Source organism: Protopterus annectens, chromosome 12.part0, assembly GCF_019279795.1.
Source record: "Protopterus annectens isolate FY-2018-M chromosome 12.part0, PAN1.0, whole genome shotgun sequence".
NCBI classification, from domain to species: domain Eukaryota; kingdom Metazoa; phylum Chordata; order Ceratodontiformes; family Protopteridae; genus Protopterus; species Protopterus annectens.
This window is the reverse complement of record NC_056746.1, coordinates 1,152,561,079-1,152,581,082: the sequence shown is the minus strand read 5'-3', so window position 1 is coordinate 1,152,581,082 and position 20,004 is coordinate 1,152,561,079. Positions and strand designations below refer to the sequence as shown.

Here is a 20,004-nt window from a genome sequence, read left to right as displayed (position 1 = left end):
GGTGTGGAACACCCCCAGTAAAAAGTAAATACCATTGTTATAAAATATGGCCAAAAAAATGATAGGCAGAAAGTATAGAGAAGTCAGGGGCCTGGAGGGAGGGTAACCAGGACTGCAACAGTGAATACACTTGAAAATCTACATTTATGGTAAGTGCACACAACTGTACTATGTTCTTCGTGTTTCATTGTTGCAGTCATCACACTTGGGTTGATTCCCAAAGCTGAGGAAGGGTGGAGGCAGTCAAGAAGTATTAAGGCTGGCTAGCAGGCCTTATAAGACTGTTGTGGCAAATCCAGCTCTGGATTTAGAAAAGATAGGCAAGTGGTAATGCTTGGCGAAGGTGTGTACAGAACTCCAGGTTGCAGCTTCCAGGATGCCCCTGGCAGGGACTCTCCTGAGAAATGAGGTTGAGGTAGCCCTAGTGGAATGAGTTCTGATCCCCTGTGGGGTAGGTTTGCCATGGTGTTTGTAACAGAAATGGATACAGTGCGCTATCCATTTAGTAATGGTTTGCTTTGAAATGGCCTTGCCCTCTTCCCCTGTAGCAAAGCTGACTAGCAGCTAGTCAGCTTTGCTGAAAGGTTTAGTCCTGTCCAGGTAGAACCTAAGCTGCCTGTGCATGTCCAGGGAATGCAGGATCCTTTCCCCTTTATTCTTTGGATTAGGGAAAAAGATTGGCAAATGAATGGACTGGTTTAAAGCCACACTAGATACCACCTTGGGCATAAATGAGGGGTTAGTCCTGAGGGAAACTCTGTCCACTTGGAAGATAATTGAAGGGTTCCACGGCCATAAGGGCCTGCAATTCAGACACTCTTCTTGCTGAAGTGATGGCTAGAAGTATGGCTGTTTTCCAAGAGAGGAATTTTTACTCTGCTGTAGCAGCAGGTTCAAAGGGAGGAAACGTGAGCTTCTCCAGTACAAAGTTAAGGTACTAGGCAGGAGTGGGAGATCTCCTGGGGGGAGGGGGTCTTAAGTTTTTGGCTCCTCTCAGGAACTGTTTGACCAGAGGGCGAGAGAAGAGGGGTGCCTCAGTACTGTGATGAGATGAGATGGCAGAGGCATGAAACTTAACTGAAGAGAAGGATAAGCTTTTGTGGAGCAGTTCTGTTAGGTAAATTAGGATTTTAGGTAAGTTGGGCAGGGTTATGTCCATTCCCTGAGGCTGCCTCCAAGAACAGTATCTTTTCCACTTTTCTGAATAGGATTTCCTAGTACTAGGCCTCCTTGCCTCAAGGATGACATCCAGCACCTGTTTACTGAGGGTTGCTGGTGAAGTGTTCAGGGGATGCGCCAGGCTGCTAGGTTCAGGGTTTGCAGCTGAGGATGCAAAATCTGGCCCTCCTATTGGGACAGCAGGGAAGGGATCTGAGGCAGGTGCCATGGTGCAATCAGAATTATCCTTGGCTTGTCCAGTATGATCTTTAGCAGAACCTTCAAGAGGAGGGGCTGAGGGGAAAAAACATAGATTGAGAGGTTTTCCCATGTAAAGGACAGGGCATCCACTTTCCATGCTTGGCTGTGGGGGAGTTCTGGTGCAATATTTGCTCAAATTGATAGTTCTGCGAGGAAGCAAAGAGGTCTACCTCTGGTGGCCCCCGCCTGTGGATCAGAAGCTTGAATAATTTGGGTCCCAGTTTCTACTCATATGGGTCCATTAGATTTCGGCTCAAGTCATTTGCCAGTGAATTTAGTTTGCCTGACAGGAATTGAGCTTGCAGGTGCACTTGATTGCTCAAAGCTGTGTTCCACAGAGCCATGGCTAACCTGCAGAGTGGGTAGGAATGGGTTCCCCCCTGCTTGTTTATGTACCACATAATTGTGGTGTGGTCTGTCTATCAACAGTTGCCCTGGAAGAATAAGGTATTTGAAGGCTGTCAGTGCATTCTGTACAGCTAACATTTCTTTCTGATCGATATGCAGGTGCATTTGTTTTGGGCTCCATTTGCCTTGAATGCACTTTCCTGCCATGCGAGCCTCCCCATGCATAGACTGATGCATCTGTTGTTAGGGTTTGGGTGGCGGGGGGGTTGAGTGAAAGGGAGTCCCTTGTTGTGGTAGCAGGCCTCTGCCCACCAAAAAAACTTTGTCCTTAGGCAAGGGATGATAGGAATCATTGTTTGACACCCGAGACTTTTAAGTACCATTGAAGTTTCCTCATATGCAGTCTTGCATATGGAATTAATAGAATGCAAGAGGCCATGAACCCTAGGGGCTTACAGTATTTTTCTTGCAGATAGCTGGGTTTGGGTGGCCAGTAGATTGAAGTAGTTTGTCAAATAAATCTGTTTTTCTGGAGTGAGGAATGCCATCTGGGAAGTTGTGTTCAAGCTTGCTTCCAGGAATACAATCTTTTAGCTGGGTACCAGTTGTGATTTATTTTCCTTGATGGTATACCCCAGTGAAGTTAGAAGTCTCTTTACGAATGTCAGGTGCTAAGGTAGCAATTCCTGACTGTCCGCCTGAATCAGGCAATCATCCAAGTATGGGTAAATTTAAATTTTTCTCTGCCTGCAATATGCAATGCCTGGAGCTAGGCATTTTGTGAATACCCTGGGTGCAGTAGATAAACCAAAGTGCAGAGAACTGGTAGTGCATAGAGCTTGTTCTAAAACATAGACATTTCCTGCAAGATTCCCTTACAGGGATGTGCAAATAAGCTTCTTTTAAGTCTACGGTGGCTAGCCAGGAGTTATTGGCTAGCATAGGAAGAGCTGTTGGAGCATAAGCATTTTGAATCTTGGAACCACCAGGAAGGTGTTGAGAATAGACAGATCCAGGATAGGGCGCCAAGAGTTTTCTTTTCTGGGTACCAGAAACAGTCTGGTGTAAAAAAACTTGTCCCCTTTGCTCTGCTGCGAACGGGTTGAATAGCCTTGATACTAAGAGAAAGTACTTGCTTTTGGGCCTCCGCCCACTGGTTTGGGGGAGGTCTGGCCATCCACTTGGGGTTGGCAGTGAGTGGAAGTAGAATCTGTATCCCTGGGATAAAATGTTCAAGACCCATCTGTCCTGGGTAATGTACTCCCAGTTTTTTTTGCATGCAAGGCTAGTTTTCCTCCTAAGGGGGCAAGTATTTGGGCAATGCTTGGAAGGGTGAAGGACAAGTCATTGTAAACTTGTTCCATAGGATGGTGGCTTACTACACCTTGATTTTGAGATGGGAGCACTCCATTGTTTAAATCTGTGCATACCCTGAGACTGTAGTCTTGGTGGTCTGCTGCCCCTGGGTTTGGACTGAAGGTCTGGGAGGGACTGGGAAAGACCAATTTTAAGAAGGCCAATGCCTACTGAATCTAGGTGGCTGTACCTGTCGGAAATCTTTAACAGTTTGTATAGATTTAGCTTTTTCCTCCATCTTTTTGAGAACAACTTCTGCTTTAGTGCCAGATGTTCTTGGTTTAATGAAACATCTAGTAATTTTGCCTTGACATGGTCTGGCAAGATTTGTTCCTTAAGCCAAACATGCCTTCTAAGAACAGACCCAGTGATAGCAGTCCTTCAAGATGCTTCTAAGGCATCAAAACCACATTGCAAAGTATGTTTTCCAACTTGGTTAGCAGATTGTATTAACTCTTGTAAATCTTTGTATTCTGCACAATCAGGAATCAACATCATTTTTTGTTTAATTACTTCCATAATATGTTGCTGATACTTTAACATGTGAAACTGGCAATTTAAATCCCTGATGGCTAGAGTAGCAGATGTGTATACCTTCTTACCCAATCTGTCCAAAGCCCTAGAATCCCTGTCAGAAGGGGTAGGGTTTTTGGCTGTAGTAGCCGTAATGCCTTTAGGTCCCTGGGAAATGGTCTCTAGATCCGCAATAGGATTCTTAATAGGAATTTGTGAGAGTCCGGTACTCTGTAGTACCTGTCAGGTTTCCTGGGAGCTGGTGGCAAAGTATCAGGGGTAAGACTGGATTCCATTAAGACATCATCTACAATTTCCAGAACAGGAGGGATAGCTAGAGGCCTGTGCTGAGGCAAGTTTAAAACTTCCCTGAGTCTCTTTTTGGACTGCGGGTAGTCCTGGCACTCCTAGCAAGAATACTCTCGGAGGGCATGCAAGGTTTCACCGAAGAAAAATCCTCTGATGGGGAAGCAGAGGGAATGGAATCCTCTGCATCAGAATCCTCATAAGCAGATAAATGTATGTCCTGGTAATCAGAAGGGTTAGAGTCCTCGGACTCATGATCTGAAGAATCAGAAGGAAAATCGGTTCTTGGTCTTTTACAGGGAGAAGGCTGGCTTCCCCTAATTAAGGTAATAAGGTCTTCAGCAATTCTAAGCATTTGTTTCTGTGGCATGGGGCCCTGAGAATGCGCTTTGGTTGTCGGTTTCCTAGGCGTAGTGCAAACTCTGGGCCTGAGAAATTCTGTATTTTTGGTTTGAAACGAAGTAGTCGGTTTAATATGAACATCAGAAGGCCTGAATACACCCTCAAAAGCCGGTGCCTGCACAGAGGCTCCGGACCCATCCAAGGTAGAGAAATCCGCAGGTTCCATAGTCGAAGAAGCATCTTGCGGCATACCGGACTCCGAATGGGTCTCAGTAGAGGCCTGCAAATCTGTAGAAGCGGGTATCAGGGGCTGCAAAAGCGCCTCACTGAGTACCGGCAGACTGGCGACTAGCTTAACGGAAGTGTCATCAGCAGTTTTGGACCTATGCAGTCTGTCTCTATCTTTATCCTTACGTTTTTTCGGAAGATTGGTAGTCGGATGGCTTATTGAAGCCATTTTGGAATACGTACAACGAAAGTGAAAGAATTTAGCGACAAAAATAGCCAGAAGACAAATAGTTCAGGCGTTGAACAGGGCACAAAACCAACAGTGAGGAACGTCATGGTCTGGGCCTAAACAGGTGACGCAGTAAGAATGAAAATCTCTGTGAGGTATTTGCTTTCCATAGGCAAGACAATTATTAATTTTTTTTACATCAGTTAGAGCAAGAAAAAAGGATCCCCAACAGGGTACTTATCTTTTAGAAGACTTCAGGCCTGAAACTCGAAAAACGAAAATTTCAGGAGGTGGCCAACTGGCACTTGCGAACTGCTTCTGCTTCGGGCTCCGCTCGGCAAGAAAAGCTGATGTAATGGAATCGGCTGCATGTCTTATACCCCTGATGACCTGATGTCATGGAAGAAGAGACAGCATTAGACGCAGAAATCCGAAGAATCTGGTATTCGGGCCGACTGAGGGCTACCTGCAGGCAGATAACCCAAGTGTGATGACTGCAACAGTGAAACATGAAGAACATCAGCACAAGCGGACAGACTATCCTCAAATGCCTCAATGAAGCATGCTCTTTGGAGGAAGGAAAGCTCTGGAGGCCTTGGCATCCAAACTAGTCATTTTAGTCAGCTCAGCTCAAGCTGACCTATCTGGGTGAGTGGAAGATGCCCTGAAACTTGGAAGCTGGACGGCTGTTATATCCTATGCAAGATATAATCCATACAGCTAAGGCTACTGCAGCAGTGATCAATACGATGAACATCCAAGGTGTTTGTGTACATTAAAAAATTAGGCCTCTACTTGTATCACTGCAAGAAACACACCTGTATGACAATTAGCATCTGAAACTATGGAATGCATGGGTTATAAAGTAGGGTTTTCGTCACTTCAATTAGGAGACTGAAGGGGTACTGCTACAACAATACAGCTTTTTATTCAACCAAGTTACTGCTCGACTCCAGCCTTTATTTGAAGTATTTACTAAGAGTGATGGACTTTCCTGACAGGTGGGCACATTTAATAAAACAATGCTTCATTACAAAGATAAGAAATGGACTTTCTAAAGTTTTCAGTTAAGTGCAGGCACCAGACAGGAATGCCCTCTTTCCCATCTTCTCTTCCATATTTATCTTCACCCTTTTACAAGTATAAATTTTCAGGAATTTGCAATGTGGTAGAATTACTGGATACAAGCTTAAAAACCCAGAATACAAGTATCATAACTGCTAAATACTTCACCTAGTAAATGGTTGTGTGAAGAATATCCATTTTGGAATGGTTCCCACCAGCTAGTTTATTTAAGTAAATATGTACAGCTGAAGGGTTGTTTTCCTTAACACTAAGGAGTATTTAAAGTGAAGTAAAATATTTAAATGGGAAATGCAACATCTGACTAGATGTGGCACAAAGAATTCAGGCAGTGCAGTGCCTTATTCTGCCTCTAGTAGTATGTAGGCTTTCAATGTTTTTTCTGTCCCTCCCCAAAAGTGTGCTGCTTTATTTAGTTAGTTAATTTTGGTTAGCAAAATGTATAAAGGCAGGACACAAAACTTGTGTAGCATGGAATATTTTGCCAACAGAGAACGAGAAATCCCCTGTGACGTCCTTCCTCTGGGCCAGTGTTCAAGGAGCCTCAATCCTCACCACCAGCACCAGCAATGAACGTGCACTGAGAATGGACACACAGTATTTTCAGATGCAGCTCTCTGCACCAAGCACAATTTCCCTTAAGAGCACACAGGGAATGCACACTCCAGTCCTGGGGCTGAGTTCTCTCTCTAGGCCACAAATAAGACTCCCCACAGACATGGGTATAGAGTTAAGCCCTTAGCCAGGTGTTCCAAGGTTAGTCCTCCATCACCCTCTCTGTGAAATCAGTGATCTCCGTGTCCCTTTTCAAAGTAGCTGACACACACTCTTGAGATTTGATTTTCTCACACACGCGCACACACCCCCTGGGAAAGACTAGCACAGCTTACTCATTTTGCCACCTCCAATAAGGTAGATTCACTACTACCAGCCATTTATTTTAAGGCTCTTACCAGGGTACCAAATTACTCTTCATAAAATTAATACTTACACAAATGAAGACTTACAGGCACGTGGAGCCACAGTGCCACTAAATAAATGCAATTACTCTCAAAGGCTAAATATTTTCTAAAGGACCAGCCGCCATGAAAGATATAGATATATTTAATAATAAATAATAAAAAGAAGACATGAAAATGCTGAATATCTATTTACAGTAAACAGAGTTTCACTCCACAGGAGATGGAAAGAATCAGACAGTTACAGAAAAACAGCTTTCAGTTAATTTCACTATATTTTCCTAACTGACTGAAGAATTACTGTTCCCCTAGTTACTTACTTACTAAAGTAAGGCAAGATGAAAGTGAATGGGTGTCTTGTCAGGTTACCAAAACAGAGTGCAATCAATCACATCTCTCACTAGTATTCAAATAGAATTAAAGTGCTGGCTACAGAATGACATCACATCTGGTCACCTGACTCTGTAGTTCCCACACTGCCCCCTCACTAGCAACTGAGACAGGATAAGAAACATAGGTGTCATATAATAAGATGCACAGAACTTTGCTAAAGCTTAATACAGACTCTGGAAGCTATAAAACAATTCCAACCTTTCTTGCAGAAAGACTTTTTCATAGACAATGGTCTCTGGCCGCATTCAGACCTGTGAGACAGAATCTTTATGGCCTAAACAAACTCGTTTAATTTCAGGCCATTTTTCTTAAGGTTAGCTGGACTGAGCTTAACCCCTTCCCTTCCAGTTTCCTCTGTTAAAATATATACATTTCAGTAGTTACAATACAGCCCAACATACATTCATATTTCTTTTCCTGTCACGCAGGACCCACTGTTGATACATTTTTAACACAAACATCTTTACAAATATATTTTTTAATACAAGCATTTGTACAAATCAGTCTGATACTCAAATGACATTTAATATTTTTACAAAACTCCAGCTAGCTATGGTGGCATATTACACATGCACTGCCCTACTCTCTCTATTACAGCTGGCACCATCTCACATCTTCACACCCCCATGCAGGAAAGTTGGGGGTCTCTGAATCTGAAATATACCGCAAAACTATGTTTAAAATTTTATAAAACATCACTCTAGATATAAAGCTATCCCAATACAACAGTTGAGAGGGATCAAAGGAATGTATAATTTATTAGGGGACAGAAGGCTGGGCAGGAAAAAGAGCAGAGAGATGTGGTGGCACAGCTGATATGCTTAAAAAGTCTCACTGGAAAAAAATACACCAACTTGGTTAAACTGAGTTGGCTCCAATAGAAATGTTACATGGGTAGTATTTATCAGAAATTCCCAAAAGTTTCAAAAGTTTATAAGGGATTGATGTAGAGGAATCACTTAACAACAGGAAGAAAAATAATGACATGAGTGCAATACACGGGTAGGGGTGTAGACTCTGATATAAACAGAGAATTGAACAATAAGTAAACAGATTAGCTGAATGCTTTGACATGTACACAATCCAAAGGGAAGGATAGCCAAAATGGGCACCTTGGTGAATAGAAAATAGGCAAGAACACCCTGGTATAAATGGAGTTATAAATAAATTTATGAGGGCAGCAAAGAGGGACATCTGGTTTCATAAAGGTGATGTACAAGTTTTAGACTGTGAGCTCCTCTCCCTTCCCAATTTTATTTAAGGATTTAAAACCCTTCTGTATTAACGGACCATGGACAAAGGTAATTTTGAATAAGGAAAAGGGGTAGGTACATTTCTGATTTGTAATCTTACCATACACCCCATTAGACTTTTCCCAAGCTGACCAGCCATTGGGACCTAATGATACCCCAGTAAAGTAACAGTAAAACCCTTCCAATCAGACCCTTCTCCGTGCTGAAATGGGGTTTACAAACAAAGTTTGACACACTGATGTCTGAATTGCAAAAAATAAACTAGACACTGCCTAAGTAGACAGAAACAGTTGATAAAAAGATGGGCGATATGGAGACTGTATTGACCGTGCATGCTGAACAGCTTTCAGTGCAAACCTCTAATATTAAAGAGCTCCAGAAGAGTTTAAATTCATCTGAAGCCAAGTTGGAGCTAGTAGAAAGTAAACTGACGGACTACAAAGAGAGGTGCTGTCTGGAGGGGGGGGGGGGTCACCAGATTGTGGGAATTCTGAAGAGAGAAGGGTCGATATGGTAGAAATGATGGGAAGGAAGGATGTTTATATACATTTGAATACAAGTATAAGTGAATTCTCCTCAAGGCATAACATTTTCTCTAGGACTGACATTTTACATAATCAGGGAGCATTCTTATTTGGTGGATTCAATGTCCACATTTCCAGTTTTACTCTCAGATCATACTTCTGTTAAGACAGCTTTGCCTATAATGGGTGGAAATCAGACAAGATATGGAAGGTTACATCTGTTACTTTGTAAGAATGCCATGGCTAAAGAAAAGGTGACTATTTTTTTTCAATGGTGTAAAGGCAATCTGTTATCCTAAAACCAACGCCCTCACAGATGCATGGGACTTCCTGAAAAAAGCAGCTAGTGATTTCTCCAAGGTCCTACATAGATGAGGTTAAACACTGCTTTCAATCTAAGCTACTTAAGCAACAGCAGGACCTCCACTTGACTCGAAACCAAAAGGAAAAAGGGGTGGAGGGTAGTGAACAAAAAACCAAAGATATTAGGACCAAGAGATACCAATTTCTCCCCTATAGGACACAGCGGGTATCTTTAGACATTAAGGTTGAGGATTTTGCTCGGTCATCCAGAAACAATAAATATCTGGCCTTGTGTCTTCACAAGTGGAAGATTGGCACACAGTGCAGACTAGAAATCCTCAGACAAACTCAATGATACCCCTAAACATCGCGGAGGCTTTCAAGCTATATTATACAGAAATGTATATGGATATAGGGGCATTGACTCATACGTGGGAGAAACTACAGGAATATTTGCAGAACATCCCTTTAAGTTAGACCAAGAAGAAGTACATTCCCTAATATTGCTGCTCACACCTCAGGATATGATGGCCCCATGCAAGTTGCTGGGACTGAATGGCATACTGTCACAGTGGGGTTTATACGTAGGGGAGTCAAATTTTGTGGGGAATACTTACTGGTCTCTGTTATGTAATACTACATTGAGGCCTGCCCCCCCCCCACCTTTTCTTAAAGTGAGATAATTTTGGTAGTCATTCATAAACCACGGAAGGATCCATCTACACCTTACCGTTCACTTTCCATCTTGAGTTGTGACTAAGTTGTTCATGGAGATTCTAGCAAATGGGTTCACAAAGTTCCAAGTAACTACAATTGCACATCTAGACCAAGCAAGCTTTGTATAATGAACGTCCACCTTAGGTAACCCAATGAGAACCATGTTAACAGCAGATGAAGCAGCTACCTCCATCCATCTTTTATTTTTGATTAGTTTAGATGTGGAGAAGGGCTCTGATTGGGATTTTTGACTAGTTTAGATGAGGAGAAGGGCTCTGATCGGGTCTGATGTAACTTTTTATGGACCCTTCTTCCCCATTTGGGTTTCCCTTAGAATTTGGCCACATTCTGCAGTTCCAACTATTCCCAAGTGTGGACTGTTGAAATACAATGATGAAAAGATGCTGTGTGCTTTCAGAGATGTTTTATGGTTATCTTAATATCAAAATATGGGCAAAACAAGAATTATATGAAATTAATTAAATGCTACTATATTTGGACATAACAGATAAAGACAATAAAGCTACAAAACAAATTGATTAAGGAAGGTATCAAATAGCAAGATTTGGGTACTGTAAGGAATGAACCTAGCAGTTAATTAAGACAAGGACCCAAACACTAGTGGGTTTGTTGTTTAGATCCATAACAAGAGATTTGGTGATACTGAGCAATATATTTAAGACCATCCCAGTTTTGGGATGCAATTCTATTTTGTGCCTAGGATACAACACAGACTAATACTAGGGATGATTTACAGGAGGTTCACTATGAAAACACTTGTACTCAGAGGCCTACATTACTCAAGATTACAGCAGCTAGTCCATTTCAGCATAGGATACAGGCTTCTTGGAGGAAAACTGTGTTTAGCACATAAGATTTGCAATGACAAATTCTTGCCCGTTATGATAGAAATGAGCGTATATGCAAAAAGAAAAAAAAAATTGTAAAAGCTTTGATAAGTCAGAAAACTGGTAATTTCTAATTTCATTTAACAACTACTTCCAAAATTGTGGGCTAAAGTACTATTACACATAAAAACTCTACATATAAATATACAAGGAAAGGACAGATAGCTGGATCTATTATGGAAAATAGCTACCATTATGTAAACAAATGTTCCTCAAAAGCCTTGGGGATTGAACACAGGGAAATCAAGCTAGAAACACTGTACTTTTACAAGTTGGGGAATGGCAGGACTTGCTTCTGCTTTAAATTTATTAGAATTAAGATCTTCAACTAAAAAGATATTTTAAGAATACTTCTCCGATCAAGAAATTTTCCAACAATCTTCTGCGCCTTCTTTTGGTGCCTGATAAAGTGCCACAAGCCTCACTTCTTGGCGTGGCCCCAGATGACAGAGACATTTCATATTGTCCACAGCAGCACTTCATTAATTTTGTTATTTAAAAAAATGACTTCATGCTAACTAAATGGCAGAAAAATGAAGCAGGGATTATAAAAATGTGAAGGTAAAGTAGGCTTTAAGAAGCAAAAAAACTTCTCAGAATTTCAGCAATGTAACATAAATTCTGATGCAACAATGCAGAATACAACACTGCAGCTCCACACTTAAAATTGGTTTATTTTTAGTTTCTCTGTCAGAAAGATAGCACTTAATGCTGCTTAATGTTACAAAAAGAAAGCATGTCCACAACAATCCAAAGTCAGTCAAGAGTCCCAGACTGTTAGACATGTGTAAAGGTCCATAAAGATGAGCAAGGTGAGACAGACTCACAAGGTACTCTCTGGCAGCAACACATTTGTTGACAGGCAGACAACTGATAAGAAATTTTAGGCCATTAGGTCAAAGATGCATGCAGAGAAAACACTTAATGCTGCAGTGTTTACAACTGCTGACTATATCTGCCCCCCCCCCCCCCAACCAACTGACTGTATTGAATTACAAACCAAAATGTCAATTATAGCATACGAGTGATGAGGTAAACCACAGGAAAAAGTTTACTCTAAAAATTGGTGTAAACTTACAAAAAAACATCGTATATAAACACTTTCACTGTAACTAATTAGGTTAAAATAAATAAATGAAAAGGCGAAGTGTTACCCAAGAGAATGTTCAAATCTGTTGTGTGAACCTCCTGGAAAGACGAAGTATGTTCCACCAAGCTGTTTGATATTGCGCAAACGCTGGAACTGGGGAGTGTCAATTATTTGAACCAAAAGAGGATGCAGTTCAAAGTGACCATGGATGGGGTCGTTAAATACCTATTAAATAAAAGCAATAATAAAAACAGGATTCCAAAAACAAATTCATGAGCTAAAGTTAAGTATGCTTAAGACTGAAGATACAAACCTCATCATAACCACAAAGTTCAAATTAATAAAAAAAATATTTTATTCCTCCTGACCACCACAATCACAAAACATAGAAGAAAGCCAATGTTATTAATTACTCATTAACTCGGAGCAGAAGAAATAACTTTACAATCATCAGTGGCAGAGAATTCAAAAACACCTCAAAGTGTATATACTCACCTTCCTTAGTCAGCACACATCAGTCCCACAAAGCTGCTTTATGTACAATAGGCTGAACTGTGATAACATACACAAATAAGAAGTTATGTATTCACCATAACGTTCCATCCGAGTAGGTATCTTCATTTGTCTGCAACCTTTGGGATACGGATCCGATCTCGGATCCGAGCCGGCAACTTCTACCACAGCATAGATCCGAGCTCCTAGCTCCTCCCTTTACCCATAATCTCCTGTCTATCCTGACTGACCTCAGATCAAGTTTGCCCCCTAGCAGAGCTGATAAAAATGTCCCAAAGGGAACAGATGCTAAGAACCTCATGAACGATCATTTTGGTCAGGGGGAAGGAGGGGGGGATGGTTGCAGACAAATGAAGATACCTACTCAGATGGAACGTTATGGTGAGTACATAACTTCTTAATCTGAAGTAGGAACTTCATTTGTCAGCAACCTTTGGGACAGAGTCCCCAGCTACCTAAATCTTGGGTGGCCTTCATGGAAGGATATCCCGGAGCACCACAGAGCCAAAGGACGCCCTACCTCGGGAGACAACATCTATTTTATAATGGCTGATAAAGGTGTGAGATGAAGCCCAAGTGGCTGCGGAACAAATGTCATCTAAAGGAACCCTAACTTGAAAGGCTGCCGATGTGGCAACGGCCCTAGTAGAATGAGCATGGACTCCTTGAGGCGCAGGCATTCCCAAGCTCTGATATGCTAAGAGAATACAACTCGAGATCCATAGAGAGAGAGAAACTTTAGAAACTGGCTTTCCGAAATTACTTTTGGCAAAGGAGATAAACAACTGATCGGATTGCCTATGATCAGCAGTTCTATGAATATAAAAATGTAGTTGTCTGTGTATGTCTAAGGAATGAAGCTTGTACTCTCCTTTGTTTTGAAAGTTGGGGAAAAACACTGGGAGATTGATAGATTGATTAATGTTCGCTTCTGAAGATACCTTAGGTAGGAAGGACGGATTGATCCTGAGGTAAACCCTATCCGGGTGAAAGACCAGATATGGTGGTTTGACACAAAGAGCTTGCAATTCCGATACTCTTTTGGCTGAAGTTATGGCCACCAAAAAGGCTGTCTTCCAAGAGAGAAATTTGAGATCAACTGTGGCCGCCGGTTCGAAAGGGGGACCAGTCAAGGCCTGTAAGACTAGGGATAAATCCCATGGAGGTACCACCTCTTTAACTGGAGGCCTAAGGAGGAAGGTACCTTTGAGGAAGGTCTTACACAGTTTGGAAGTGATAAGAGGGCCAGACTGTTGCCCCACGTGATAGTATGAGATTGCTGCAAGTTGTACCTTGACTGTGGAAGAACTAGCCCCCTGGTGAAAGAGAGAGGTTAGAAAATCTAGAACCGACGCTATCGGGGCCGTAAAAGGGTCTAAACGACGGTGTTCTGCCCAGATGGAGAAGCGCTTCCACTTACTCCGATAAACCTTCCTGGTGGAAGGCTTGTGAGCTGCTACAAGAATGGCTTTGACAGGTGATGAAATCCCGGGAGTCCTTATGAGGAGTGGAACTGGAGCAACCAAGCCGTCAGCTTGAGGTTGACCAGGTTCGGAGTCGGAAGATCGAGAGGGTGAGAAATGAGATCCGGGAGGGGATCCAGAATCCATGGTGGATACACTAGGTGAGACCATAGGTAAGGGAACCACGTCTGACGAGGCCAGAATGGGGCAATGAGGATCATCTTGCTCCCCAACTGACTGGCTTTCTGCAATAATTTCAACATCAGGGGAAGAGGAGGGTAAGCATAAAGCAGACCGGGAGGCCAAGCATGAACTAGAGAGTCTCTCGGGGACTCCCCCGGAGGGGGGATCAGAGCGAAGTAATCGTTGCATTTGGTATTTGAAGGAGAGGCAAAAAGATCGCAACAAGGTTGCCCCATCGGGCAAATACTTGCTCTGTAACTCGAGGGTTGAGAGACCATTCGTAAGGAGTCAGGATAGTACGACTGAGCCTGTCCACTAGAATGTTGGACCGTCCCGGAATGTGTGTTGCTATGAGAAAGCGGTTGGTGGAAAATCGTCCATTCCCACACTCTCATTGGCCTCGCGGCAAAGGGGGTAAGATCTGGTTCCCCCCTGTTTGTTGATGTACCAGACGACTGACATGTTGTCCGTCTGTACTGCAATCGTCCCTACTGGGAGAGAGCTGTGAAGTGCCTGCAACGTCAAAAGCACCACCCTCATCTTTAGGACGTTGATATGCAAAGAGGTCTCTACGTCGTTCCAAGTGCCTTGGACTGTCCTGCCTGAAAAATGCCCCCCCACCCCACCCCAGGTGAGAAGCATCCGTGGTCACTGTATCGACTGGCGGTGGTAGTGAGAAGGGACGTCCCGTGTGGAGATTGGGGGACTGGAGCCACCACACGAGCGACTTTCTGCAAACCTTGCTTAGGGAAATGGGATGAGACAGGGGGTTGCGAGACAGGGACCATTGTACCTGGAGGGTCCACTGCAGGATCCTCATGTTCAACCGGGCCAAAGGCAGCAGAGGGATTGCAGCCGCCATAGATCCTAAAGCCCTCAGGACCAATTCCGCCGAGGGAGTTTGCAGTTGAAGGATGGCCTGCACGTGCAACATCAGGTTCCGAAGCTGATCTGGAGTCAAGAACGCAAGCATCTGTCTGGAATCCAGTCTCGCCCCTATAAAATCCAACACCTGTGTAGGGATCAGAGAGGATTTGGTCATGTTGATGGTTAATCCCAATAGTGGAGCCAGACTGAGGAAATAATCCCTGCATGAACAAAGTAGATGCCTTGTTGGGGCCATAAGGAGCCAGTCGTCCAGGTATGGAAAGACCTGAATTCCCTGGAGTCTCAGGTGGGCCGCTATTATCGCCAGGACTTTGGTGAACACCCTGGGGGCTGAGGTGAGGCCGAAGGGGAGGGCCCTGAATTGAAAGTGACTGGCTCCCAGCCAGAAGCAGAGAAACCTCCTGGAACGCCTGTCCACTAGAATGTGATAGTACGCATCCATGAGGTCTATGGAGCACATCCAGTTGTCCTCCTGCAATAAGGGGAGGACGGATTGCAACGTGACCATTCGGAACTTTTCTTTGGGTACCGCCAGGTTTAGGAGAGAGAGGTCGAGGATAGACCTCAAGTCCCCCGTCTTTTTTGGCACCAGAAAGAACCTGGAGTAAAACCCTGATCCGATTTGATCTGGGGGGACGGGCTGGATGGCTCTTTTTTGCAGAAGCTGCTGAATTTCTGCAGCAGCCACCTCCCTCTGACTGGGTGGTACGTCGGGGAGGCCTCTGATTCTGGGGGTTACGATAAAGGGAATTTGGTAACCTCTGGATATAATACGAAGCACCCAGCAATCCGTTGTTATGGACTCCCACATTGCTAGGTGCCTCGAAAAACGTCCCCCAACTGCCTCCAGAGTGGAGCAGCCGGGCAACCCCTCAGGGGTTCTGCTTGGGCCTCTCAGAGAACGGTTCTCTGGACCCAAAATTCCTGGGACCCCCTCTGCCTCTGGGGCGGCGTCCTCCCTGTCCTCCTCTGCCACGAGAGGACTGGTTGTCCTGAGCAGACTGGGATTGATGCGATTTTCGGAACCACATCTTCTTCTGACCCTTTTGGTTCTTGGAAAAGGACTTCTGGGGCGCAGAGAAGCGGACTCCGACGGCAGACAAAGTCTTCACGTCTTTCTCACTCTGGATAAGAGTGTCGTGAACGGTTTTGCCGAACAGTGTAGAACCATCAAAAGGGGCATTTGCGAATGACGCCTTAAAGGGTTCCGAGAAGTCACAGCGACGGAGCCAGGCCTGTCTCCTCATGACAAGCCCGACTCCGCCTGCTCTAGCAGCTCCCTCCGTAGCATGAGACAACAGCCACATAGAGGTGTTAGAAATAGAGTGGAGGGTGGCCATTCGAGACAAGTACAGATCCTTGTCTCCCTCCGACATGGACCCTGGGGTGGAAGCAGCATATTCCTTAATTAGATCCCACTGCATCCGAATAACGTGTGCCATGTAGTTCAAGGCCCTCATAGAGAAGGTCGCTGAACTGAAGGCCCGCTTCCCAAGCCGGTCCATCGCGTGAGACTCCTTGCTCGGAGGATGAACCGTGGGGCTCTCCTGAGCTAACTCTTTCTTGGTGGCTGCAGCCACCAACATGGCATCCACAGGGGGACCTCTGCTCCAGTGTGATCTCTCTGCAGGGGGGCTCAAAATTTTGTCTGGGCGCTTGGGGATAGGGTCTACGGTGTCCGGTTCCTTCCAAGCCCTAGTGGATATGAGATCCACCAAGGGGTCGGGTGGAGGGGACACCCAAGAGGTAGATGGTCCTGCCTCAAACGCCTCAAGGAATACGGACTCATCAGAGGAAGCCTTGGGGGCAGACCACCCACCCCTGATTTTGAGCATTTCCATGATGTCTCCGAAGGAGACAACCTCGGGGGGTGACCTAGGGGAGCCTTCCCCTTCATCTAAGTCCGTATCTTCGGTGAGACTCTCAGGGGAGTCTATGTGCCTCCTTTTGCAGTTTGCCTTATGAGGAACCTCCTCGGGGGGAGCTGTCCGAGAAGTCCTCACGGGCTGTATCTTGTTCCACTGGAACTCCTAGAGGCGCTGAGGTAGGCTGCCCCGAGGGCCGGATGAGGGGAGCCAGGACCAGATGAGTAGGAGTGCGGGAGGGAGCCGAAGCCAGGACTGGAGGCCTGGAAGCACTCAACAGTGCCCTCTCCACCGCAGCGAAAGCCGAGGGGGAGCCGCTCTCTGACGGATCCGAGACTCGACTCCCACTCTGATCCGAAGCGGGGATCGGACCCGGCGCTGAGAACGTCGGATCTGAGGGACCAGTGTGCTCCGACCGGGACGGAGCCGAAAGTACACCGAATCCCTCGGATCCGAAGCTCGGCCCATGGCTCTGAGAGGTCGGATCCGACAAACTCGAGGGAGCCGTCGGAGCCGATGTGCCCAGCACGGTCGGCTCCGACCCACCCCCGGATCCAATGTGGCTCAGCTCTGAGTGCTCCGAACCCGGAATGCGGGTCGGAGAAGGAGCAATAGGGGTGAAAAAAGGGGTCGAGCTCCCCCCCAGAGGGGGGGGGAGGCAAGAGCACTCCCATCTGCATCTGGGCCTGGATGAATCTCCTCATCATCCGGTCCATGTCCGCATCTGACATGCTAAAGGTGGACCTCGAAGAGGCCACCGAGGCCGACCTGGAGTGCCGCCTCGATGACCTCGACAGGGACCGGGTCACCTCCTCCTCGGGTCCCGGGGAGAAACAAGGGGATCGGATCCGAGGAGGAGGAGACCGAGAAGACCTGGATGGAGAAGCCCTCTTGGCGGGCGGGGCCGATGAAGAGTCCTCGGCCCGCCACTTAAGGTGCCTCTCCCTCCGCTTCTCTTTCCTGGACTCCCTATCCTCCGGAGCCGAAGCGGGAGGTTGAGTCCCGGTCGGAGGAAGGGAGGCAGGAGTGATCGCTACCGGGGGGGTAGCTGGCACCAGAGGCCGAAGCAGAGTCTGGAGGTAAAAGGCCCGCCAGAACCAGCTTCGACCTCCGATCCTCAAGTGCCGTGGGGTTGAACGCTGTGCAAATCGCGCAACCCGAAGAGAGGTGTTCAACCCCAAGGCACCTAACGCACCGAGTGTGGCCATCAGCCGGTGAAAGCTTGTGACCACACTTGGTGCATTTAGAAAAAATGGCTTTAGGGGCCTCCGACATAACTAAAGTAAGCACACTCACTAGGCCCCTACACTTAAGACACAAACACACACGCTACGACCAGCGGGGAGGGAGGAAAAAAAATTAAATTTAAATTAAAATTTAAGCTAAAAATAAGAAGTTTTAGCGTTAAGGGTAAACCTAACACTCACACACAACCACTCAATCAGGGAAGAAGAAAAAACTTTTTTCTCTCACAAAATCGCCAAGAGCTCTGGAATCTAGCTGTTGCTTGAAGAGCGGCAAACTAGATCTGGGGTCAGTCAGGATAGGCAGGGGATTATGGGTAAAGGGAGGAGCTAGGAGCTCGGATCTATGCTGTGGTAGAAGTTGCTGGCTCGGATCCGAGATCGGATCCGTATCCCAAAGGTTGCTGACAAATGAAGTTCCTACTTCAGACGATCCATTATCATAGGAGCTAGTTCAAGCTGCTTTCAAACAACCTGCAATTCATCAAACCTGCACTTCAAACTGCATAAAGTCCAATGTCAAAATGAAAGCCAAATACTTGCCTCTGCTCAGAATAAATACAGCCTTAAAAGAGAGCTCAAATATTTAACAATGTAAAGAGCATTTCACTAAATTCAGTGGTACAGTGGCCATCCCTGCAATCCAGAAACGCGTACAGTTTAGTGGCACGGAGCTTTAGTACATGAGCACCTTAAATGTTTAGGTATTCAAGGCTTCTTTGCATGAAAGAATTTCAAAACCAAGACCATTAAAATAATTAGGGGTGGTTGTCTTTCAGTACTATGCCTAGCAAAATATCCCAACTTAATATAGTAAATACACACTTTCTGCACATTTTGCTTACTTTGAAGCTACATGGCAAAAGGCAGAGACCAACTGTGACAGAATTTCTAATGACATGCAAGTAGCATTTAAAGTACATATGGAAAAAAACTAACAACACTTGAGTGCTTTTGCCTCCACATCCCTGCTACTTACATACATAAAAACTTTCTGGTTTAAAAGCCCACGTTTGTGCTCATTTCCCACCTTTCCTGCAACTAATCTAGTCCAGATACAGATTTGCTGTATCCAGGACTGTTTGTAAGCTTCTGAGCCCCCCATGCCTTTCTGTGTTGGAGGGAAGCCTTCTAGTTCATCAGTGGGAGTGGTAAACACTAGGTAACCTATCTAACACAAGAGGAGTGGTTTCTGTCCCAGAAAGTGTAGTTTATTGGCCATATGGGCAGTTTTTCCATCGCTCTCAACTTTCTGGTTTAAAAGCGCGAGTTTGCACTTGTTTAAGCTCTACACTGTGGCGCCAAGGTGAGGCAAACTATTACTCGTGCCAGAAAGTTTGCTCTTCAGTTTTTCCCTTCAATCTTGCTAGTTCTTTTCCTCTCTTGCACTTAAAATAGCCTAATCGCTTTGCACTTCAACAGGTTTTTGTAGCAATTATTGTAGCACACTAAGTGCCATCAGCACTAGTCGTTCTTAACGGAAATAGCTCCAGTACTTAGTAGTTATGACCACACCTCCTGGCATGATTGAAGGGTAGTTGTCTGTGCTTTCTCCTATTAACCTGGTGCACTTGGGCATTCTGAGGCAGTGCAGTAACTCCCTCATGTACACAGACAACCTTCTCTTCTTATCTCCCAACACTCAGACTTGTGACAGATGCACTTATATCACCAAATTGGAAGCTATGCACTCTCCAGCCAAGATCGGACTAGCTTGTCAAGAGGAGAGGGTCAACACCTGCACCACACCACATGAAACATACAGCCCTCCAGAACACCCACTATCACAGCTCTCACAAAAAAACACAAACCACACACCCATCTTCACGGAGGCTTCTCAACAGAAATTTGCCCAAACAGCAGAGACCTCCAAGACA

The 20,004-nt window shown here is 45.1% G+C and overlaps 1 protein-coding gene across 1 annotated transcript in view; it reads right to left on the bottom strand.

Annotated features, from left to right (window-relative positions):
* The window catches only part of SAMHD1 (SAM and HD domain containing deoxynucleoside triphosphate triphosphohydrolase 1), a gene marked incomplete in the record, with an annotated part of 1,343,678 nt that overhangs the window by 1,067,060 nt on the left and 256,614 nt on the right, over positions 1-20,004 (bottom strand). The window contains 1 exon segment of the mRNA XM_044090179.1: positions 12,036-12,196. Coding sequence (XP_043946114.1) covers positions 12,036-12,196 — 161 coding nt within the window.